The 25,540-nt window shown below is 39.7% G+C and overlaps 1 protein-coding gene across 1 annotated transcript in view; it reads left to right on the forward strand.

The window, feature by feature from the left end:
- MYO7A (myosin VIIA) overlaps positions 1-25,540 on the forward strand; it is a 1,588,820-nt gene that overhangs the window by 37,743 nt on the left and 1,525,537 nt on the right. Inside the window, exon 3 of the mRNA XM_044073349.1 lies at positions 15,502-15,654. Coding sequence (XP_043929284.1) covers positions 15,502-15,654 — 153 coding nt within the window. The remainder of the gene's footprint in view (positions 1-15,501; positions 15,655-25,540) is intronic.

Consider the following 25,540-nt stretch of genomic DNA (forward strand, 5'->3'; position numbering starts at 1 on the left):
CCACATTTGCTAACAACTCTCCATTTAGAACTCATCACTTCCAGGCACTGGCTTGAATTCTCTCAATTGTTAATCTACCAGCAGCTAACCTGTGCTTTTAACATCCTAAATTTCCCAAACAAAACTCCAGTACTAAAACAACTACTAACCCAACACTCCACTAGTCGCCTGCTTCGGTCTTCCAATAAACCACTCCTCAGTATTACCACCGCCAATAATACAGCTGGCAAAGCTCTATACTCCCACAAAATAGCCAAAAACTGGAACAATCCCCCCCCACCATAACCTCCACAAAAACAACCACTCAATTGAAAAAGCTATTCAAATCTCATCTTAAGAAAATATGGATCTGTCCATGTATTACATGACAACTCAACTTCCTCCTACTGGCACTCCTCCATATTTCTGCATATACTTTTGTAATGATGGTATGTTTTGGAAACTGTTGCAATGACTGTATATACTTTGTTTTTAGCTATTTGTGTATGCCACTACTAGCACTCCTCTCTATTTCTGCATATACTTTTGTAATGATGGTATGTTTTGGAAAGTGTTGCAATGACTGTATATACTTTGTTTTTAACTATTGTGTATGCCATTACCTTTAGATAATTTATACTTTGTAAAATTAATGTGCATGACACTATCTAGGATAATTTTATATCTATGACTTATTTCACTTGTTAACATGTAACCTGTGGAGCTTTTCTCCCCGGGACTCCACTGAAAATGGATCTTGTCCAGTTGGATTATCCCGGTTAACAAATGTAAAATAAAAAAAATAAATAAAAAAATAAAATAATGCCAGGCTTCATGTTTAATTTAGAATACTGCCTGCTATATAACATTGTCTGATAGCAAAAAAATGTGGTTTGGCCATAAATGTGGCTTTTGGGTAGCTATGGGCTAAACTTATAGTTGAAACACCAAAAAATTCAGATCAGATATTCCTATTGCATTAAAACGTTCAAGCAAAAACAATATCCATATGCCTGCCTACCAGGCTAATGAAAACTATTTATTACAAAAATCCATTGCTTTCACTCACTAAGCCCTTCTGCTTTCTATGATTTGTTAAGTTCTCATTTTACTGGGGCAAAGTCATTGTTTGCCATAAGGTGTCAATGTTTGCTTTTTCAGACAATGATAATTTCTTGAACAGTTGAGCTATTTCCAAGGAAGTACATACAAATGTTGTTGTGTCTTTCGGCTTTTCCTGGTTAGGGGTCACCACAGTGGAACTCCGGTCTGCTAATGATTGGCAGTAGATTTTTACGTGCCGAACTGCCAGCTCTGATGCACAGCCTTCAACGAAGGTATGCCCATTAACGCATGTCTCCACACAGAAGACGCTCTAGCTGAGAATCGAACAGGGCAGCATCTTACTGTGAGGCGACAATGCTACCACAGCACCACCACCGCAGTAAGGAAGCACATACAAATAAATCTTATTTTTAATTACATTTTTTTTTTCATTTATTAACTGGATAAATTAACCAGTCCTAAACACTTGACCATTTTCAGTCCTGACCTGGGGTAAATGTTAACTGCAAACATGCAATAGTATATACAGATACAAGAGCAAATTACGTAAATATGCAGTAATGAACTAGAAAACATAATGTACTATTAGCTCAGCATTTCTTTTACCTTAAACAAATTTGAACTGTCTAATATATTTGAACAACTTCTTCTTCTTTCGGCTTTTCCCAGTTAGGGGTTGCCACAGCAGATCACCTGTCCGCTCATGATTGGCAGTGGAGTTTTACAGTGTCGATTTGCTAGCCCGGCGCTCAACCTTCCATAAAAGGCACACACACACTCACACCTAGGGCTAATTTAGAGTTTCCAATCCACCTACAGCATGTCTTTGGGATGTGGGTGAAAACTGGAGCACCCGGAGGAAACCCACACGACCACAGGGAGGACATGCAGACTCCACACAGAAGGTGCCCCAGCCGAGGATCGAACTGGAGAACCTCTTGCTGTGAGGTGACAACACTAACCGCTGCACCACCATGGCCGCCCAATATATTTGAACAACAATTAACATATTAACTGACAAACAGAGCAAAAAGAAAAGTCATCATGATATTGATGATTTTGATGATGATGGAGATGAAGATGATTTTGATGATGATGTCGCAGATACATGCACATTTCTTAAAAGAACCCTGTTATAGATCTGCCAGTCATATCTTTGGATGGGATAGAAGTTCTAAATCTTTTTTCTCTCCCAGTCTAATACGGTTGATAAGGACAATGTTCGTCATTCCCACTGCTGCAGCAGCCTTTAGGCTATAAGGGTTATATTTTGTCATAGACACAAGAACATGCTACCTTCCAACAGCTGTGGCTTCCAACTACACTTCCACTCTCACTGTTGATTGGGCAGCCCTGTGGAGGGAAAATCAGCAGTCACAGTGGAAAATCTTCAGCACTTTCTTTACACTTTATGAATAGGCAGCTCAGAGGTTTCTCAACAGCAGCAGGCAGACTTAAGCTCCTTTCTAGCAGATGAGTCCCCTTTGGGGAACCCTTCTACACAGAAATATTTGCTTTTATATTTATATTTAAACAAACAAACAAAAAAATGGCTATTTATTTCAATGTACTATTTTAGCAGGACCTCTCATTTAAGAAACCTATTATTTCTCTGGTATCAGAAGTTTCCTGTCAGGGACAGCTATTTTTAACTTTGGCTAAACGGGGTATATTTTTATGATAAGATGAAATGCTTGTTTAAACATTAGACATTTGATGTAGATTACTATTGTTTATGTAGTACTTATGTTCACATTGTAACAACTTACCTGCCATTTGTTTTCTGCCAAACCAACATTTTTCTGGAGAGGTCTCTATCAGAAATTTAGTGTACTGCTTATGTGCTACAGTTGTTTTGGCAACTCTGTAGGTGTGAGAAAGTGTAAATATGCTGCTTGTGGACATGTTTTGAACTTTCCTTCCAACCAGCTCATTCCAGAGTTTCTTATCGCATACAAAGCATCCTCCTCCATTGCAACATGGATACTTCCCTGCTCCAGAGTTCCTAAATAAAAGGAAAAACTTACCAAAGAGCCCTTCTGACTTCACCTCAGCCAATGGCAGGTAACTAGGTAGTGGCCAGCAGTCATTCCTCAGAATACCCACTTATCTCTTTAGCTTCTCTGGTGCAGCCCTTTCAGCCATAATGAACTGGAGGTCAACTACATCCTCTTTGCATGTTCCAGTGTCTGGTCTGGGCAGGCTAAAACCATCTTTCATGGGCAACAGAGCCACATCGGGGGATGCTGCTTCAAGTAGCTGTGGGAAAGGACCTCTTGATGGAGCAGAAATTCTTTCTCCAGGGATACCTGTGAAGAAAAAACAAAATGTTATACATTGTTCATCTGAATACACGGTGTCTATTAGAAAACATGATTTTCTTACCTTAGCCAAGAAAGTGTTACAGAACTCAGTACCTGTAAATCAAGTCAGCAGAAACATTTCTGAGTAAGACGTGTCAGAGGAGTTTGACAGACAGGGACAGGGCTTCTACAGATTTTCAAGCCCAAATCTTAGATTGACAGGAAACGTGGTCTTCCCATCCTCCTTTAAATGAATTATCATTTTATAGCAAACTATTGCCAGATGAATGAGGTGTTTTAATGGGATGACAAGGATGTTCCCCCTGAAATGAGGAGATATTTTGATATGTTACAAGTGTATATGCTTCATTATATGTCCATTTCTCCACAAGTGCCATCTATAGAGAAAGTATTAAATGATTCCTGTAACAACCCTGATTCACAACCTTCAATCCCCCAAGTAGCAAATAAGCTGTATAAAGTTTCTCAAACTAACAAGCATTTATTTTCTAATTTTATGTTTGACCCTGCTGTCATATCCACACCTTCACCAACAGGCAACAGGCTCTCCAACCCGTCTCCTGTAGACAAAGAGGGGAAGATTTTAGACATATTTGGTAGGGGAATTGTTTCTTCCTCAACTCTAGAGTATAGAATTCTTAACTATCAGATCCATATGTGGAAGTTTGTGCTTTTTTGTGCAGGTAGTTTGATAGAATTAGCAATCCCACTTCCCCCTAAAGGTAGTGCCTATCTGAGTTCTATTCTTCTAACATTTCTCAAGTACTGAAACAATCCCTTAAGGAGTGCTGATTGTGCAAATACTGTGTGTAGGTCCACTGCTATGGTGTTGAGAAGGTTTACTTGGGTATGGAATCAAAAGTTAACTGATCAGGTAATCTGAAACCTTAGATTCTGCCTTAGACAAGGAGGGCCTGTTGGCTCACCTGCTACCCAGGTTCTCAAACAATATAACGACGGAGAGAAATTAATTCAGGAAATTTCCAAAAATTTTCAGGTCCGCCACCCAGTACAGATATCCCCAAACCTCTTTCATGTTTAAGAAACAGAACAAGTAATCCCTGCATTTTCAGACCAAATGAGGGAATAAAAAGAGAAGGCAGGAGGGGAACAACAAGGAACAAAGGCTATTTCTAAAAAAGGGACTACAAATTCAGAATGACTATACCTACATTTTTACCCCACCCCTTCCCTCCTGCCCCATCTCAAAAAATCTGCCTTAGCAACTGGTTCATTACACAGATTCTTACAGAATCTTGGGTGTTTAAATAGTTAACTGGGAATACAGTTGGCACCAGATACAGATATGTTCATTCAGTGGAATTCCTCTCCACATTCCAAAGTAATCAGTATTTTTTCCTTAGGTTTTTCAGCAGTCACCCACCTTAGGAGTCATAAGTGCTTTGCAGATCAAAGGGGCAAAGGCTTCTATTCCAAAATGTTTAGTACCAAAGAAGACCAGTTCTACATCTTTCCTTTCGAAATCTGCATGTGAAAGTTCCAGAATTCAAGAAGTTGACCCTTCAGAATCTGTTACCACTCATTCCCCAGGGAAGCTTTAGCATAACATTAGATCTACAAGATGCATACTGTCACATTCCCACAGCCAAAGACTTCAGGAAATGACTCACATTTTCTGTGTCTGGGTCACATTATCAGTTCTGTTTGGGTTATCTACTGTTATATACTGCTCCAAGGGTGTTTACAAAGTGACTAACTTTCCATAGCTCACTGCAGATTGAATGGCATTCACATTTTTCCTTATTTAGACGACTTACTCATCTTTGGGCGGCCACGGTGGTGCAGCGGTTAGCATTGCCACCTCACAGCAAGAGGCTCTCCGGTTCAATCCTCGACTGGGGTGCTTTCTGTATGCAGTCTGCATGTTCACCCTGGGGTCGCATCAGTTTCCTCTGGGTGCTCCGGTTTCCTCCCACATCCCAAAGACATTATGTAGGTGGATTGGACACTCTAAATTGGCCCTAGGTGTCAGTGCGTGTGTACCTTCTGTAGAAGGTTGGGCGCCGGGCTGGCAACTCGACACCGTAAAACTCCACTGCCAATTATGAGTGGGAAGATGATCCACTGTGGCAACCCCTAATGGGGAAAACTGGAAGAAGAAGATGTCTTACTCATCTTTGCAGAATGGTTTCCCAGATGACAAGAGTCATCACAATGGGTTTAACCTCTTCTGACTAATTTGGGTTTCTGAATAAATATTCCCCTTTCTAGGATATCCTATAGACACCATGCAACAAAAGGCCTTTTTGACAAAGGAGAAGGTATATTTTTATCTGGAAACTTTCCAGAGCTTCTCTAATCAGTCTCAGACTTCAGCAGAGAGAATCCAAGGATCCTGGAGGTTTACGGAATCTATGATTCCTCTTGCCAGATTACACATGAGAAATATTCAATTGTTTTAAAAAAACATATAGGCGGAGTATTTGCATCCTCTTGGATTTCAGATTCCAATCTTGGGCTTTGTAAAAAAAAAAAAAAAGGAACAGTGAATGTGGTGACTACAAATTCAAGCAAATTCAGATCTCCTCTTTTCTCCTCTACCTCTGAGCCACTTTGTAACTCCAGATGCCTCAGATTTCACTCTGGTAACAGTTTCAATGGGGGTAAAGGTACAAGGCCTGCTGGAGTCCTCAGGCAGAACAAAGCACTTAAATGTCAAAGAGATGTTGGTTGGGATTCATGCCTTAAAATCTCATTATCTATGGTCCCCAGGACAGCTTCGGGTGATTACAGACGGCACCACTGTGATGTGGCACATTAACAAGCAACAGGGCACCAAGCGGTGTTCACAATGCATGCTGGCTACATACCTCTTAACCTCTTGGTGCAAGAAAGCATGGGGGACAAAGGCCCAAAAATAGGGACAGAATTTACATATTGTTCCTATAAACTTAGAAAGTTGCTAGAATAAAAGGTTTTGCATTATTACATATTTTCTGAAGGATATAAAGTCTGAAACTCAGATGTTTGCCTTTATTTAGTATTATTTAGTGACTTCACTATTCAATAATTTACCAGAAAACCACAAATTGTATGAGGAGCAGACCAAAAATATGAGGCAAAAATCTGGACATTCTGTGAAAATCTGTACAGTTGAGAGGTATGGCTGGCTGGGTCTAAGACACATGCTCGACTAGCATATTTCCGAATCACAAAACATTGAACACACATACACGAAAGCGCTTAACATTGAAAAGCGCTTCCGTGTATGTGTAGTTCAAAAAAAAAATCTATGTTTCTGCAGGGGGGCTTCGCCCCCTGCACCCTCACCCCCCTTACTTTATTATTCTCACTCCGAGATTGCACTACAGTGGGGAAAAGGGAATTTTCCCTTACCTGCACTGTAGTCCGATCTACGAAACAGGCACACCTACACGGAAGCGCTTGTCGATGTTAAGAGCTTTCGTGTATGTGTGCTCGATGTTTTGTGATTCGGACATATGCTCGTCGAGCATGTGTCCAGATCTCGGCAAGCTATAATTGCCTGGGAGGTAGCTCTCCATTCCTTAATCCTCCAAGCATCTTACATTCACTGAGTGCTAAACATAGTAGCAGACAGGCTGAGCAGGACCATGACAGACACAAACGAATGGAAATAGAATGAAACTGAGAAATAGCATTCTTCATTTAGCTTGAATTATTTGGAGGCATCTCTGTTTAGCTGGGGTGCTTGTTTGGCTTGCTTGCTGCACTTTATTTATTTTATTTTTATTTTATTTATTTTACATTTGTTAACCGGGTAGTGTCCGTCTTGGCAAGTAGCCCATTTTCAGTGGAGACCTGGGGAGAAAAGCTCCATAACAGTAGTATAAAAAAGATTACACAAATTTTACAAAGATTTGCAAATAATATACAAAAAGTTTAACAGTTGCCTCAATCATAATTTACAAAAAGAGAATGTAAACAGAAAACATTACATTTCCTAAGCCTTACTACAGACAGTAGTAATATAAAACTCATTATATACATAACTAAAATAAACCATTCTGGTATTTTCATTTGGTAGAAGTAAGACAAGGAGAAGATAGTAGAAAAGAAACATTTGATTGATGGCATGAGAAACTAGCCAGGAGTATTACAAGGAGCATAGCCATTGTTGAGTAAGGTATTCCTTTAGGAGGTGTTTGAAGCTATGACTATCTGTGTTTTATCTGTGTACTGTGCTTGAATATTGCTGATCTCTGTCTGCATTTTATTTTGAATTCAAGTTTTTCATTTAAGGTTTGGTTACTTTTATTTTTTATCTTTTTCTTATATTACATTTGTTTTGTTTTAAGTTTTTTGTTCTGTTGGAATTTTAAGAGGTCACTTAGAAAAGTTAGCAAATAATTCATTTGCAAACAGTGAATAACGCTAGCTAATTAGTGGGAGGAGCTGAGAAATAGCATTCCTCATTTAGCTTGAATTATAAGGTGCATCTCTATTTAGCTGGAGTGCTTGTTTGGCTTGCTTGCTTTACTCTACCTGAATATTCCTGATTTCTGTCTGCATTTTATTTTCCCTCCTACTCACTCAGCTGTTCTATTCTTAAACTTGGTAGCTTTTGAGTTGCCCACCTCCACTATAAATCTGATTTTGGACACCCCTCCCAGTCTCATCTCATCAGCTCATTCTACTGAGTAAGGAGTGATCAGTTTGGAAGGCCCACCCCCTTAGTTTCTTAACCTTGAATTATCTTCTGTTTCCTCCCTTCCCACTTAACTTAAAAAATGCACTTTATTCAGCTGCTATTACTGTATTTGTGTTTCTTCCTACTATATTACTTTATTTTGGTTTTGCTGCCTGTTCATAAAAGTGTTTAATTTAATTTATTCTGCTGCATTTATTACTGCTTGTTAGTAGCCTGATTAAATTGTAACTGTTATCCTGAACCTCCTAGTGTTGGTTTAAACACTTGGGCTTCAGGCCAGTTATTTTACATTAAGAAGGTTTGTGGTCTACACTCTTGTGGGAGGAGAGGGTAGTCTCTGTCCTTCTGAGCTGTGAAATGCTGATGAAGGCTTATTGTGGATGTTCTAAGTATTTTTGTTCTGGTTTAAGCATTTGTGTTCTAAACCAGTTATTTTATATTAAGAAGATTTGTGGTCAAAACTCTTGTGGCAGGAGAGGATAGCCTATACTCTTCTAAGCTGGGAGTTGCTGGTGAAGGCTTATTGTGTCTGTTATTCTAAGTGTCTTTGTTGTCACTGTGGTGGTGGTGCCGTGGTAGTGTTGTCGCCTCACAGTAAGACGTTGTCCTGTTCGATTCTCAGCTAAAGCGTCTTCTGTGTGGAGACATGCGTGAATGGGCGTACCTTCATTGAAGGTTGTGCATCAGAGCTGGCAACTTGGCACGTAAAAATCTACTGCCAATCATTAGCAGACCGGAGTTCCGCTGTGGTGACCCCTAACCGGGAAAAGCCGAAAGACACAACAACAACAACATTCTAAGTGTCTTTGTTCTGGATTAAGCACTTGGGTTCCAGACCAGTTATTTCATACTAGGAAGATGTGTGGTCTACACTTTTATTGTACTGGACTGCCTCTTTATTTAAACAGTTTTTTGCTGTTGTGACTGCAATTTTCTGCACTTTGAATTTCTAGTACCTCTTAATTTTATAGGTGTTTGGTATCATTTGTGTGCTAAAACCAGCCATCTTACATTAAGAAGCCCCCCCCCCCCGCAGCTTTGGGGCAGAAGTGTGCAGCCAATGACCCATTCAAGTTGGGGGTTGCTGGAATAAGTCTCAGTCTTGGGTTTTCCCTTTGGTTAATTTACAGGTTAGCAACAAGCAATCGATCTCCTGTATTATCTAAAGCATCCACTGCCTGCTACTGAAAAATAAGTATCAGTTTTACTTGATATGCACTTCTTGCATTGTATTTTACTATATGCTGTTATTTTTTTAACTGTATTGTACTGTATTTTGGTTGTTTCTTTTAGTCTAGCATAGACTTGATTCAGATTTGCTGGACCCAGTCTGTATTTACAGCTTCTGAGCACTATTCCAGATTTCCTTCACAAAAGAGGGTCTCCCCCTATACCCTAGTGAGAATAGAGTGTAGCTAAGGACCTATATGACTAATGATTGTTGGCTCAGGGCCCAGTCTAGTGAGCTACTATTGGTTAGAGATTTTGAAATCAGTATAATTTCATTGCTACTTGTTGCCCATGTTAGCTTGTGTTTGTGTGGTGTGCACCACCTGCATAATCGTGCATTATTGCTCATTGGAGGATACCATTGACATTAATAGATGCAAACTCTTAGACAGATAAGTTTCCCGTAGTCAACTGCTTGAGTTCCATCTGAGGTTTCTAACGGTTGTGCGTCACTGCCCAGTTAGACACTCAGCTTTGAGGTTCCTCCACAAGTCGTACTCATTAAGCTCCTCACAGTTTAGAACTTGTTCTTGTCCCTTAACCATACCTGGGCCTTCTAGTCCCCTCCCTACTACTGACCGCAGTATGTCACCTATCATCATGAATGGACAATTTCCCACCATTTCTCTAGCCAACCTGATCAACATGAGCATCCTGAGGCAATGTAGCAATTGCCTCCTGTACACAAATTCAATATGTGAGAGATGGATCTATATTAAGAATCTAGAATCTAGGCTCTCTCACTTACAGATCATTGTATCAGATACTAAGCAGGTTGTCAGCTCACACACACACCACCTCCTGCGCCATCCACTCATACAACACCTCAACCTACATACACAGAGGTTCTCACTAGAAGCCTACCTAAACATCAGGGATGTCCCAAACATAAACACTTCACTTAATACATTCCCAGAAAATCACAGTACACATACAAACACATGCACCAGTGTCTCACCAAACATGCCCCTAAGGCAAAACACACAATCAAATGTTTTAGTCATAGGTGACTCCACTGTGAGACACACAGATGTTCCACTCACCAGGTTGGATAAGGAAAAGGTCATAGTCAGCTGTCTGTCAGGTGCCAGGATCCACCACATCACACATGCACTCAATTCTCAAAACAACGGACACTGTTACAATTCTGTCATGGTCCATGCTGGTGTGAATGACTTGAGACATGCCTCACTGGACTATATGAAGAGAGACATGACTGGGCTCTCTGATTATGTGTACCAGGTGGGTATGTTCCTAGCCTTAAGCAGCATTCTATCTTCATGTGGGATGATGCCTCAATACAGAGAAAAAATTACTGACTTCAACAATTGGCTTAGTTTCTGGTGTCATTTTAAGTGGCTGATATGGTTGATAGACCACAATGCTTTTCCAGAGATGTTATCCACCTGTCACCTCTGGGCTTTCGGCTACTGGCTAAAGTTCTTGCCTCTCCCATAGTGCCTTTTTTAGACAATGTCACAAAAACAAAATTCCCAGCACAAAAATATCCTCAAAAAACAACCTTAAGGTTATGCTGCTAAATGCTAGGAGTCTAAATCTGAAACTGCACTCACTGGAAGCACTCCTCACATTGGAAGATGCAGACTTCCGTGCATCCACAGAAATCTTGTTCAAGTCCATGGACAGCACCCTGGGATATAATGCCTTCCACACGTTCAGGCCACAGAATGAACGTGTGAAAACTAAAGGAGGAGGAGTATTAATATTCATCAAAGATAAATACACCTCCAGATTGGTTAATGATTTCCCTAGAGTTATTCCATGTGCAAATAAGCATAGGAAAAATCCTTGTCCAAGTTATCACCAGCTATAGATACCCCTTCATGAACCATGGCATAAGTTCATATGTTCATAAGTGTTTACTAAACTAACGACCACAGGGGCATTTTTAAGTCTAAAGGATGGGGAGCCTGTTCCATAGACGGGATAGTCTCTTGGATACATACCTATCTCTCCAGCAGGTCCTATTTATATCACAGGCAGGGTTGAAGTCTTTAGAATGGGTAATTCTGGTGCTGCTTGTTTTGTGGGTATGCAGGAGGTTCATCAGGGTGGGGTCTGACAATGCCCTCTGTGCCAGGCATAGATCTCCACTCAAAAGCCTGTAGGAGACAGAATACAGGGATAGGGCCTTGAGGTGGTCTGCAAAGGATATATTAGTTATGCCCTGTATTTTTTTAGTGAGGACCCTCTGTGGACGTTCCAATTGTTGGATATGTCTGGTTAGGTACATACCAAAGGGGGCATTGTACTCAATGATAGGTCTGATGAATGCCAAATACAGTGGAACAATGACTTCCTTAGACTTAGATGCCATACCTTTGTTTATAAGTTGTGCAATATAGAATGATTTCCTCACCACTGTAGACATGTGATGATCAAAGGTTAGATTGCTATCTATGTGTGTCCGTAAGTCCCTGACTACTGGGTCAACTCTAAAGAGTTTGTTGTCAAATATGATAGTTACCAGGGATAGATGACTTCCCAAAGGATACTATTATGCATTTCTTGGCATTTCACTTTAGTCCATGACTCTGACACCAGTTGCTTGTCTGTGTCAGCCCCTTCTGGAGAACATTTGTGCCAATGTGAGATTCAAGGACATCTCCTAATTTGCAATCATCTGCAAATTTAGTCAGCATTAATAGCTTCAAAGCTCCTGTCCCCACTGATGGCAAGGCAAGGACACTTATACTGGGATATACACCAAGCAACTGGAAAGACCCCCAAAAGTACCTCACCAAGAGGATCAAAGGGATCAAACAGATGGCATATGCTGCCCGGTTAAAGAAACTCCAGCTCTACTCAGTGGCATACCGCCTGCTCAGAGGCGATCTGTACCTGACGTATAAAGCCATGTCCAACCCGGAATTAATGGACATGCTGCACCTCAGAAAATCCAAATCCCATCGAGCTACGCACTTGAGAGACTTGAACCTCAGCACTGAAATAAATAGGACATGCTGGAGGGACAGATTCATAACCCAGAGGCTCCCTTCACTCTGGAATAAAATCCCAGTCCAGGTTAGGCAGAGTCCCTCATTGACTCTTCAAGAGGAATCTTGATGAGTGGATGGGAGATCGTAGGTTTACCCCGGGTATCACTTCTGTGTCACTGTTAGACAGAGGCACAGTATACTAACCTCAAAAAAGGGCATAGCAAAATTAATTTAAAATGGGTGGCGAAAGCCAAACACACTCTGGCTAGGCTTATAAATGCCCTAGGGCAGATAGCCTAATATGAACCTATGAACCTATGAGCATCTAAACAGTTGTATTGACTCGGCCATTCCTGATAGGACCAAAGTAAGATCCTCAAGAAAAAAACAAGCCTGTCTGGTGGACATCCTCCATAAACAGGTTATATAATAAGAGGAAGAAATTGCTGTCTAAGAGCAAGAAGGAACGTTCTGAGAATTGGAAGCACACCATTCTCAGCTTGAACATGCAAATAAGACACCTTGTAAAGTCTTCTAAAGCTAACTATGAATCTAGATTTGCATTCCTAGCTAAGGATAACCATAAGGCATTCTTTAGCTACATCTGAAACCTTAAGGGAAATCTCAGATTTACCCTGAACTGCTAGTGAATGGTACCACATATACTGAACCAGTGGAAATAGCCAACCTGCTAGCAGACAGGTTCAATGAAAACTTCTCCCTCCTGTCCCCATCACATATACCCAAATAGATTGCTACCACCTATTCTCCTCGTAGTATTTCTAAAGAGCAGGTCTTAACTGCTTTCTCCAAAGCCAAAAACACAGCCTCTATGGGACCTGATAACATCCCAGGCTGCATTCTCAATGGTTTAAAACATAAGTTAGCAATATCATTGGGTACTTTTTTCAACCACAGACTAAGCACTGGTTTTGTCCCTGCTGAATAGAAAACAGCTACCATCATCCCCTTGTACAAGGAGGATGTATTCACTGACCCTGGGAACTATAGACCCATTAGCCTAACCAGCCTTATCTGTAAGGCAATGGAGAGAATCATCATGGACCTTATTAACAAGGATATAGGAGACCTTCAACCACTTAGTCTGACCTTGCCCATTGAACCTGGTGGACTTCTTTGAGACTGTCACCAAAGCCTTAGATGAAGGCAAATCTATGAATATGGCCTACCCAGACATTGCCAAGGCATTTGACACAATCCCCAGTCAGGTATCATTGAAAAACTTACCCAGCTGGGGGTCAACCCTTATACTGTCAGGTGGGTTGCAAACTGGTTCACCGACATAACACATACAGTGAAAATAGGGGACTCCACATCCACCAGCAGACCTGTTACCAGTGGTATTCCACAGGGATCAGTGCTGGGGCCCCTTGGAATTTACTTCTCAGAAGTACAGGTAAAAGCAAAAGGTCTGTGGCTGAAAAAATAAGCTGATGACTGCAAACTGGGAGCAGTTATTGAGTTCCCAAATGATGTCAACATTCTACAAGAAGGACTCATGCAAACCAATGATTGGTGCCAAAGTCATGGTCTTAAACTCAATGGAAAAAAATGCATTATCTTTCCCTTTGGCAAATGTCCCTGCAGATTAAAATATTAATAACAACACCCTAAGCTCTAAATCACTGGTGAGAGATTTGGGCACACAGGTTGACAGCAAGCTTACTTTTGATCACCATGTCCCCATGGTGGTAAGGAAGGCCTTCTACTTTGCTCACCTCATAAGCAAGGGCATAACTTCCAAACAAAAGAGGTTATAACCCCCCCCCGTACTCTTCCCTCATCAGGCCAATAATAAAGTACAATGCTCCCTTTGACATGTACATGCATCTGCAGCAATTGGGGAGACCTCAAAGGTTCCTCAAAAAGAAAATTCAGAGTCTTCTGCACATGTCTTGCATGGACAGGCCAAAATTACTGTCACTATACTCTGTATTGAATAGACTACTCAAAGACGACCTGTGTCTTGCACACAGAGCAACCTTTGATCCTGTCTTAATGGAAATGTTGCAGATTTGTAAGTCAAATGGTACATGATTCACTCACTCTAGTGACCTTAAACTAGCATGTGACATCAACAGAACTTGCTGGAGAGACAGATATCTCTCCCAGAAATTGCCTCGCCTCTGGAATAAACTTCCAATATAGGTTCAACAGAGCCCCTTGTTAACTCTTTTTAAGCATAACTTGGATGACTGAATGGGGTTTCACCTGTGTGTCTTTTGGATAGGGACAGTCGGTGCTGATTTAGATCTGCTTATAACATAGACCATATCTCTAGAGCCTTAAGGAAGAGAGTTGAACTTGACTAGGTTTGTAGGGGCCCTAGGGCCATTAGTCTACTAACCTCCTATGAACCTATGAACCTATTTCATCACCAGGTAGATAGTCTGGTTCAGTCTGGTTTAGACCCTTTTCAGCCATGACTCAAGTCGTAGATTATACTGGAAAATTCCACACATTTAAAACAATAGGAGTAAATAATAGTCAAGTAGATACAATGTAAGCAAAACTCATGGGAGTTAGTCATCTGCATATAATCTAAAGTACGTCAGTGAGCACAGTGTATTACCAAGTAGGGCAGGACACGATTTAGTGACGTTTCCCTCTAAGAGATCTGTTACCAAGATGATATTTCACAAAGAGTAGTCATGGCAACAAAGAAGCAGCTTTATTTTTTGTATTTTTTCTTTTGTAGTGTATTTTTTTTCTTTTCTAGAACAAAACAGGCTGTCACAATATACTATGTTTCTCTCGGGTGCCTTACAAAAGTCTAAGAACTGTAATTTTGGTACTTGGAACTGCATACCTACAAACACAAACTGGGGGGGGGGTGCACTAAGTTTGAGGTTGTATTATCTTGGAGTATTTGCTGTGCTCCTTGACACAACAACCTCAGAGTTAGTATACATAATTATTAAGGGGGCACAGTGCCTCATATTGAGGAAGCCCTCTCCAAAAACACTTAAAAGGTGTAACAGTAATCACAATTCATTGATTTTTACTACTTGAATGAAAGCTGAGTTTTTGAAGTGTTTGCAGTCTCAGTTCTGAGAGAGCTGTTTCTCAAAATATAGTTATGATGTCTGTAAGCCTATCAACATTTTGCCTCCCATATTAGCAACGGATATGCTGTGTTGTTATGCAGCAAATCATATCTGCACTCAAAATACGCAAGGAATGAAACTGGGGCACTGTAGCTATTTCACAGACATATCACCTTGGTCTGTAAACATTTATATTGACCCTTCCTTTTGATGTTTTTACTTAGGAACATTGGATATCACCTCAGAATGCCACCAACATTAAACCTATGCACCCTACCTCAATTCATGGAGTTGAAGACATGATCCGCTTGGGAGATTTAAATGAGGCTGGAATTTTGCGCAACCTTCTTATTCGTTACCATGAGAACCTGATATATGTAAGTGCCATATGTCTGTCAGATGGTACATATTGTGCTTGTATTTCAGTGCTGTGGTTATTTATTGTTAATGTGTGAACTGTAGTACAGATCTGTGTAAACTGATGTGTTTCACAGACAACAAGATGTTAAAACACTCTGTTTGAATTTGTACTTTCTATGAACTATTAACAATATAACTTTTTGTATTTTCTGTTTTGGGCTGCTTCTTGGGATTTGCAAGATGAGACAGAGAGCTGTCTAATTATTGTCATTTTGTTACAGAGGCAAAATATATTACATGTGGCAACAGTAAACTATTGTTATGTACTGCAGTCTAAAATCATTGCTTAATTGTTTGTAACTTTTTAGCATTTCATAATGTGACAGCAGAAGGAGACAGGTTGTATATCTAGTTTCCCATTTAGATGCCTCTGATATGTAGCTGCTGTCTCTTCCCACTCGAGTTTGCCCAACCCCCTTTGCAGATGCCCCTTGATGTCCTGTAGGCCCCTGTGAAGTCACAACCACCCGTTCATGCAGTCTGTTTCAATTGTCCACAATTTTCTCTTTCAAAAATTAGTTTTCAGGTCCATGTTAAAATAAGAAACTTCAAATTGCAGCTGATCATCTGCATTTCTCCTCTGTATGGGTAAACTTTGAGTTATCAGAAGTTAACCTCCCAAATGCAGCTTCCAGAAACCTGCAGTACTTCTTTGTGGTAAGAGACCCTGTCGCGGGTTTGTAATTCAATTAGAGAACAAGCATTTTTTGCAGGGTGGCTATTCTCCCTTCATTTCCAATGGGTAGCTGCACCCCTAATCTCTAAATATACAACCTCAGTGGTAACAAAAGTTCTGAAAACACAGAAAAATTGTTACTTTCTTTTCTCTTAGTTGGAATGATAAGACAAGGCTGCCAAGCAAAATCTTTTAATTTGTGCCAGTGGCCAGGGTTGACATTTTGGATGCAATTAGCTGCTTACACAAATACGTTCACAAACTGAATTTAACTACAAGTGCTGTGGATTTGATCCAAGAGGATGGCAGTGGTGTTAACTTTTTTTTAAAAAGGCAAATATATTTAATCCGCCACTTGTATCTGAAATGATGGCATTGTAGTCCATTTGTGAGAAAGAGGTAAAGGAGTTTAGCAAAGCTGTCTGCTAAATCATTCTATAACGTAACTGCTTCTGAAAGATGGATATTACATACTTTGTAAATGTTAAGAATTTAAACACTGACAAAGAGGGCTGATGCAATTATAATAATAATGTATAAGAGCCATTATGATTATTTCTTCTGTCAATGCAATTCAAGAGCTACAGTCTAACACCCAACACTCCTTTTCATAACAGGAAATTTGGCTCAAAGACTCCAAACTAGCCCATGATGCTAAAATAAACAAACAAATAAATAAATAAAACAAACATGCTGTTGATCTCCAAAACTTACAGAGATACTAAAACTAACCTTCTTCTAACACACTCAAACAGTACCATAATAGAACATGATTCATATGCTAAACTACTTGGGCTACCAACACTTGGATCTTCATGCTCAATGAGTGACTAAAAATCCACCAGAAACTGGACATGCTATACTGAGTCAGGACTTTCCTTAAAGACTCCAGCAGGAAACGTGTAGCCTCTGTCCTTCTTCTACCCACATTATCATATTCAGCCCCTGTCTTCACCAACGTACAATCAGCCCAACCCACTAAAGTAGAACAGACTATAATAGCATTGCTAAATTTGCCACTAATTCACCCACTCACATCCGTCAATGCATTGCAATCAGGTAAGTTAACTGGCTTGAATACCCCAATTTTTAAAACTGTCAATTGAAGCTAGCTTAAAAAAATCCTACATATCCTCCCAAAAACAATGCCCATATGGCTTCCCTGACAACATGGTACTTTTCTTTCCATGTGCTCAGATTTTTCTATCTCATGTTACACCAACCAGCTCACATAGCAATGCTCTGCACTCCTGCTGCATTTCTAAACAGTGTAACTCCCTTACTCCATTTCTGTGATACCAAAACGCACAACACTTTAAAGCCTTATTAAGTCATATATCTTTGAGAATTGGAGCCGTCATTGCTCATCCATCCCAGGTAACCCTATTATATTCTTTCTTTAGAACTGCCATCCTTTAACTCTTACACTTTGCTAACTTCACCTGCTGTTTGCTTATCCTCATTTCACTTTCCATGTCCTTTGTTTATTTACTCGCTCTTTTATTTCCACTCCCCCACCTTTCACCTAACACTGCTGTTGATTAGCAAATCATATCCTTTCTTTAACACTGTGTTGCCACTTTCTTTTTTTTAGTCAGCAAAATGTTATATATTGTAACTATGACTGTTCCTTAATCATAGTTCTAATGACAACTTGTTGTTTGTCTCATTCATATAATTACGTTTTAAATCGACTCTACTTGTAACTGCTGTAACTTCTTTACCCCAGCAAAAAGTATATATATTATGTATATATATTGTAAATATGGCTGTTTATCATCCTACAAAAAAATCCCATTACTTTTATTCTGTATTCCCAAGACTTTAGATATTATTTCATTTTTGTAATATACTCATATTTACAGTTATTTTCTGCACATTAGTGTTTCTACTTTGTAAGTCTGTTGTGCATCTATTTGTTTGAACTTCTGCAGAGCTTTTCTTCCTGGGCCTCTGCTGAAAAGGGGCTTTTGTCCCAGTCAGTTTTCCTGGTCAGCAAATGCAAATAATTGAATAAATGAATGAATGAATGAATGGTAAATATTAATATCGTTGAATAAAGAAAAATTACCAGAAAGTGCAAGTATATAAGGTACTGAATTCTTATAGTCATCAATTCCTACTTCAAATAATGATCGTTAGAAGGCCTCATTTGTATGAATTTGGCACAATACCTTAGGATAGAAAACCCACAATTTAGTTTAAAATTTGGCCTATATAAAATACACAAGGATCTGCAAGACCCTCTACTACGGCATATACTAGACAGTAAAGGTTGAAAGACAGAGGTGATGATCAGATTAGTTGAAAATCAGATCAATAAGGTGATGCAGGTTTGTCCATTGTTTTTAAATTATATACATAAAAAATGAAAGTGTTGGATGTAATGGAAGCTAATGGTTTGGTCACTATTGATAGTAAATCCATGTATTCATTAATTCTGAAAGATGCAGGTTTAGAAATAGTGACTAAATCATCTTAATCATCTTCTTAGAAAATGGACTTTTCTCCTTCAATGGTGAGGCTTATTTCAGAAGTATGAGATGTGATTTTATCACTTAATTTTATATTTTGAATGGAAAATTTTTAACCAGAAAACTGGAATAGCTATGAGGGCAGCAAAGGCACTGAACTGTTGTAACTTATTAGTGGCAGCATTAGGAAACAACTTTATTTTTAGTCTACATACATGTACAATGTAAAGTTCTTTGAACACTTCAGTGATTTTACACACACACACACACACACACACATATATATATATATATATATATATATATATATATATATATATATATATATATGTGTGTGTACACAGTTTTTGGGAGAATGATATAACAGCTTTACAAGAATTTATTGTTTTTATACCTTAAGTAACCGATCATTTTAAATTAACAGCAAGATGATGAAATGAACATAATTTTTTTAGATATTGTTTTTAAGAAAAGAAATGTAAAGGTCGTGACTAGCGCATATACAAAATTAGTAACCAGCAATAGTTTTCTAACATTTTGCATCCATTTTGAAGGAAAGAAAATATAGTCAAAAGCCAAATGATGGGGGTGAATCATATGACTGGAAGAGGGTGTATATTACGTTATCAAACTTTTAAAAGATTGAACGTCATATGGTCAAAGCCATATGATCGAACTTTTAAAAGTTTGAAAAGCTAAAAAAAACCCTAAACCTGACCATTTTAAGCAGGGGGACAAGCTCAACTGCACCCCCCACACACCCCTGTTCTTTAAATATACCAACTCCAAGATCGCACTACAGGGCAGGAAAGGGAAATCTTCCCATTCCGCACTGTATGGAGATCTCCATTGAAACGTTCAAACTTTTAGAAGTTCAATCATATGGTGTCGACTATATGATGTTCACACTTTTAAAAGTTCGATAACGTAATATACACCCACTGGAGGTTGAAGCACTCAGATTAGAAATTGGCTTGATTTTAAAGGTTCATAGGTTCACAGGTTCATAGGTCCATAGGTAAATACTAGGCTAGCTGCTTTTGCTGGCCTTTTAAAGCCTAGTCAAGTTCCCATTTGGTGTTTGATTTAACCTATCCCTTTGGTTATAGATTGGCCTTACTCATCCCATGGTCGATAATTGTATATTACTCCTAATGAGAATAACTGGGATCAGACCATAGGCAATTTGATGGTACTGATGCATGGAATAAAGCATTTAGTTGCTGCCTTTCAGTTTTACAGGGGGCAGTCCTGACATAAATTTTCTGTTTCACATACATAGATCCAAGTTGTACTTTAATATGGAGAAGAATAAACGTTGTTTTATGTGGATGGGGAGTCTCATGAGTCAAATTGCTAATGGGTCAGACAGGATTACATCCATGAATCTATTACAATTAATAGGTATAAGATATGGAATGTCATTAAGTCCCACTTGAAAATTTGAAGGGCTTACCATCAATGTGAGGAATAGTAGGAGAAACAGCCTATTTCACCCACAAAAAGGCAAATGTTTCAAAGAGTTACTTGAAAAAAAACAATAATAGAAATAAACAGAAGGAAATGGCTGCTTAAGTGTGGCTCTTGTAAACCATGCAAGTACATAGAGTATGGCTGTGAATCACTCAGAATCAGAGGGAGAACATATCAGGTGCCTGGATGTTTTTCATATGCTACAAAGAATGCTATTTATATTGCAAAGTATAGTGCCTTCTACAATGGGAGAACCTCACGTAGGTTACAGCAGCAAATATACATATGTATGCCATTGCAACTAACATTGAGGACAATGCTTTATTTAAACATCATAAAGACGGTTTTGAGTTCAGAATCATTGTTTGGGACACTGTTAGCCCTATATGGTAAGAGGAAACTAAAGAATTGTTAGACTAAAAAATATTATTGACATCTGAGGCTGGATGCATACAGTTCAGCCTAGTTTAAATTAGTTATAGAATTTCAAAAACATCTGAGGCTGGAAGCATACAGTTCAGCCTAGTTTCATAAATGTCTGAGGCTGGATGCATACAGTTCAGCCTAGTTTAAATTAGTTATAGAATTTCATAAATGTCTGAGGCTGGATGCATACAGTTCAGCCTAGTTTAAATTAGTTATAGAATTTCATAAATGTCTGAGGCTGGATGCATACAGTTCAGCCTAGTTTAAATTAGTTATAGAATTTCAAAATTTATTTAAAAAGACATTCACTGCAGCACTAACATTTTTTAATCAGATGATTTTTATGGTCAGGTGATTTGTTTCCTGATCATGTGATTCTTTCAGCTGCTTCTTGACTGCTTGTTCTAAATTCTACCACAGAATGATGAAGTCCAGAAGAGTGAAAGAGTTTGCTTTGATATCGTCTGAATAACATTTTTAAGTCAGTTGTATTCTTTTATTTAATATTTTTGTTTTAATAATAAGCGGTGTTGCATGCGGGGTTGTTATTCTTTGTTGGATGATAGTAAACAGACATGAAACATTGCAGATAAACAGTATTCACAAGTAACATTTAAAATATTAACTTGAAAAAGAAAACAATTTGTGAATCAAGAATTTGCTCTATTACATGGACAGGCTGGTAAGATATCAAACACAGATATAGTGTAAAGACAAGACAATTTGCAATTGCTTACAGGATTACCATTGTGTAAAAGTACTTTTAGCTTAAAACAATTCCAATAAATGCCTTTGCTAGTAGTCCAGCGAGCAAACAGTGCAGCTCCTGTACTAGCTTTAAAAGAGGTGATAAAGAGAAGACATTAAAAGCAAATAATATGTGTTGATTTAGATCCTGAATCTGGCTTTTCTTTAAAAAGGCCCCAAGACTTTCTCTCAAGAGCCTCTGCATCACCTTTCCTGCTACAGAGGCTGAGCCGTATTTGTCTGAACTGCTCCTCCCTGATGAAGGGCACAACTGAAGATGTTTCCCCATCATGTGTTACTTCTTTGCTGGCCAGAGATTTGTGAGAGATTTCTTTTTGTGGTCCTGCCAAGATACTTGATAGATGTTCAGGTACTCTCACAGGTATGATATTTGGACTCTGTTTTGTCCTTACATAAGCTAACTAATTTCTCTGTCTTAGCACATTCTGTCCTGGAATCTTTCTCCCCTAACATTTTAATATTTTAACTTATATTGATAACTGGGTAAGTGAACTAGTCTGTGTCTGACACTTTCCAACATTGATCTGGGCCACAAGTGGCATGATTTAAATAGTCAGATAGATAGACAGACAGGGGTTCATAGGTTATTACTTGGTAATTGATCTGAGTGGATCATGTGTAGCCTAGCCAATGTGATACCCACTAAATGTAACCTTTCCATAATGGTTTGGGAGGGCTAGCCCCATGGTGAATTTAAATTTCCCATCCATTCCATTCATTCAGGTAGGTTTAAGGAGGGTTAGGAGTTTGCTTTGTTTAATGTGGTAAGTGACCCTGTTCCAGAGGAATGGAATTATAGGAAGAGGAATCTATCCCCCTAGCAGGTTCTGTTTATTTTGCACTGGAGATTTGGGCATTTTGGGCATTTGATACCGGTGTTTGTGGTGTTATGGATTTTGTGAATGTCTAGAAGGTCCCACTGGATGGTTCAGTTGAAGTCTTGTAAACTAGAGCGAGGTCACCCTGCAGGAGTCTGTATGACATTGAGGATATGCCCAGAGCTTTGAGGAGTTTTTCTTAGGACATATAGCTCAAGCTTTCATAGACACTACTGTGGTCTTTAACATGGCACTATGTGTTTGGTCAGATGCATGCAGAAGGGGGCAGTATATTAAGTTGTGGGTCTAATAAGGGAGGTGTAGTGCAGAATTATAATGTCTCCATATCTAGAAGACATAACTTTAGTAATCAGCTGGGCTAAGTAGAATGATCATCTAAACATCACTGAGACATGATGCTTGAAGGAGAGCTCATCATCTATAAAGATACCTCTGTCCCAGATAGTCATTCATCCACGAGCCCCTTTTCCCATTTTTTCACATGGGGTTGGAGTGTCACTTCAACACTGACAACCATCTAGAGCCAAGGTTCACACCTCCAGATGGCTAGCCCTGCCACGGTACTTCTTCCACACTACACACACACGCACACACGCATGGCCAATTTACTGTGTCAAATCGACCTGCTGCATGCGTTTGGAATGTGGGAGAAAATGGAAGCACCAGGAAGAAACCCAAATCAACACAAGGAGAACATGCAGACTCTGTGCAGAAGGCACCCCAGCCATTAAACCAACTAGGAAACCTTTTGCTGTGAGGTGACAGTGCTAGCCGCTGCACCACTGTGCTGCCCAATGTCCCAGATTATTGAATCAGTTTTGAGGGTGTGTCTTCTAAGTGATACATAGGAAGGTGCTGGAGCTCACCAAATTATGCAGTGCTGCACATTTTAGACTTAGACTACAGTCTTGGAGCCAGGTATTAGCATGTGATAGATCCTTATGTATGATCCATGATTCTGTAGAACAGTTGATGATAGCTTCCAGTTTGAAGTTATCTTCCATAGGTTCATAGATGCTTACTGACTAACTACCACAAGGGCCTTTTTAAGCCTAGCCATGCATCCCAAATCTCTGACAAGTTCTGGTACCCTTGATAAGTGTAAGCATGGGCCTGGGAGATGAACCATGTACAAGTTACCTGTTTGCATCAGAGACATAGGTGCCAAACCAAGGATGAATTTCCTGTTCCCCATCCAATTGTTCAAGTTACACTTGAACTGGGTTAGGGAGGAACTCTGCTTCACATGGATGGGGAGCTTGTTCCAGAGATGGGGTAGTCTCTGGGGCACATACCTTTCTCTCCATCAGGTCCTACTTATATCACAGGTGAGGATTAAGTCTTTAAAATGGGTAATTCTTGTGCTGTTTGTTTTGTGGATATGCAGAAAGTCCATCAGAGTGGGGTCTACCAATGCTCTGTATGCCAGGCATAGATCTCCACTCAACAGCCTGTAGGAGACAGAATACAGGGATAGGACCTTGAGGTGGTTTGCATAGAACATGATAGTTATGCCCTGTATTCATTTAGTGAGGATGTTCCAATTGTTGGATATGCCTGATTAGCCATAGTAATACCAAAAGAGGCATTGTACTCAATGATAGGTTCATAGGTTCTCCCATCCACAGGTCAAGATTTCTCTTGAAACAGAAGGGGTGTGCTCTGCTCACATGAACACAGCATAGGGAGTCTCTGAGGTATAAAATCTATCCCAGCACATCATATTTATATGTGGATTTGGATTTCTTGAGGTGGAGCATGTCCATTAATTCTGGGTTGGGCCATGTATATGTATCACATGCACATGTCCTCTCTTATCCTTTTGGTGAGGAACTTTTGGGGGTCTCTCATTGCTGCCAGATGTCGGGTGAGATACATCCAGATGGGGGGTTTGTATTTTCATTGGTCTTGATAAGGTGAGTGAAGAGTAACAAAACAATCTAGATCTGGATGATGGATGAATCCTCATGAATGATCAGGGGCAATGTATGGGTCTTCTCTAACCACTTTAGCAATGTGTGTGTCAAAGAAAGGCTGATAACCTCTTCTGTGCTTAGTGGATTGCCCCTGTGGGTTCTGTCATTAAACCAGTTTGCAACCCATCTTGTGACATATGGGTTTACATTTAAGGGTGCTTTTTTTTCACCGATACCCGTGGGGGGGGTGTGCCTGCCTTTTAAAAGGGTCAGGGGTAGGTGTAGGCTGTTTGGACTGCTCATCCCTCTTGGTGGGCCTTGACTGTTGTTTCGACCAAGTTCAAAGGCAAAGGCATGATTTTCCAAATTGAAGGGTCGGGTGTCGGGTCCCAATGTCTCTAAGTCCCTATATCTTATATTATCCATCTCCTCCCTCTCCATAGCTTTGCAGACTAGACGTGCACTGAACCTGTCTGCCAGTATGTTGGCAATGTCTGTGGGTTCAGTGATTTTGTATCATTTTTGGACTAATTCTGAGCAGCATGGAGTTTTTCCCCAGGTTCTTCTAATAGCTGAAAAAGGCCTTAAGATTGTCCTTTTTGAATCCATGGCAAGTTTTCTCAAAAATGGCCTTAGTTGGATTTTTAGTGCTTGTGTTTTTTTTTTACTAATAATGGGGTGACTTCTTTTTTTTATGGATTTGTTCTATCATGTAATAGCTTTCTCCCTCTTTTATTGTATTTGTTAGTTGGGGTCAGCCAGACTTGGAAAGAGTCTTGGTTTTATTTGGATTGCCTGATCCATGCAGTCCCTGGAGGTGTTCATAGAGGCATTTGTAAGGCTTTCCGCAGCTTGGTGGTGGTTTCACTGGCTCAGGCCTTGAAGGATACCACACACCAGTCTTAGTAGTAGTGTGAGTGCTTTAGAGAGTTCTTTTCTTCACTTTTTTTTGGGTTTGGGGTGGGCGGATGTGTGAGATTAGTTTGTGATCAGATATGACAATCAGAGATATATTTTCGTATGGAGCATTTTGTCCTTTGTCCCCATGTTTGTGGATCTAGTTTATTTTCTCCTTCATCTCCTCTCATGACTAGCTGTTCATGGCATTTATTTATGAACTGAAGGAACCGAACCGTTAAGATAGGGCTAGCTTGAGTGGGTAGTTGAAGTCACCCAATATGATGGTGTTTGGAGATACATTTATACCCTCCAGTGTCTTCAGGAAGGCTGTGTGGGGTTCCTGAGTTTGAGAGGGTGGCCTGTAGCATGCT

Source organism: Protopterus annectens, chromosome 5.part1, assembly GCF_019279795.1.
Source record: "Protopterus annectens isolate FY-2018-M chromosome 5.part1, PAN1.0, whole genome shotgun sequence".
Lineage (NCBI taxonomy): Eukaryota > Metazoa > Chordata > Ceratodontiformes > Protopteridae > Protopterus > Protopterus annectens.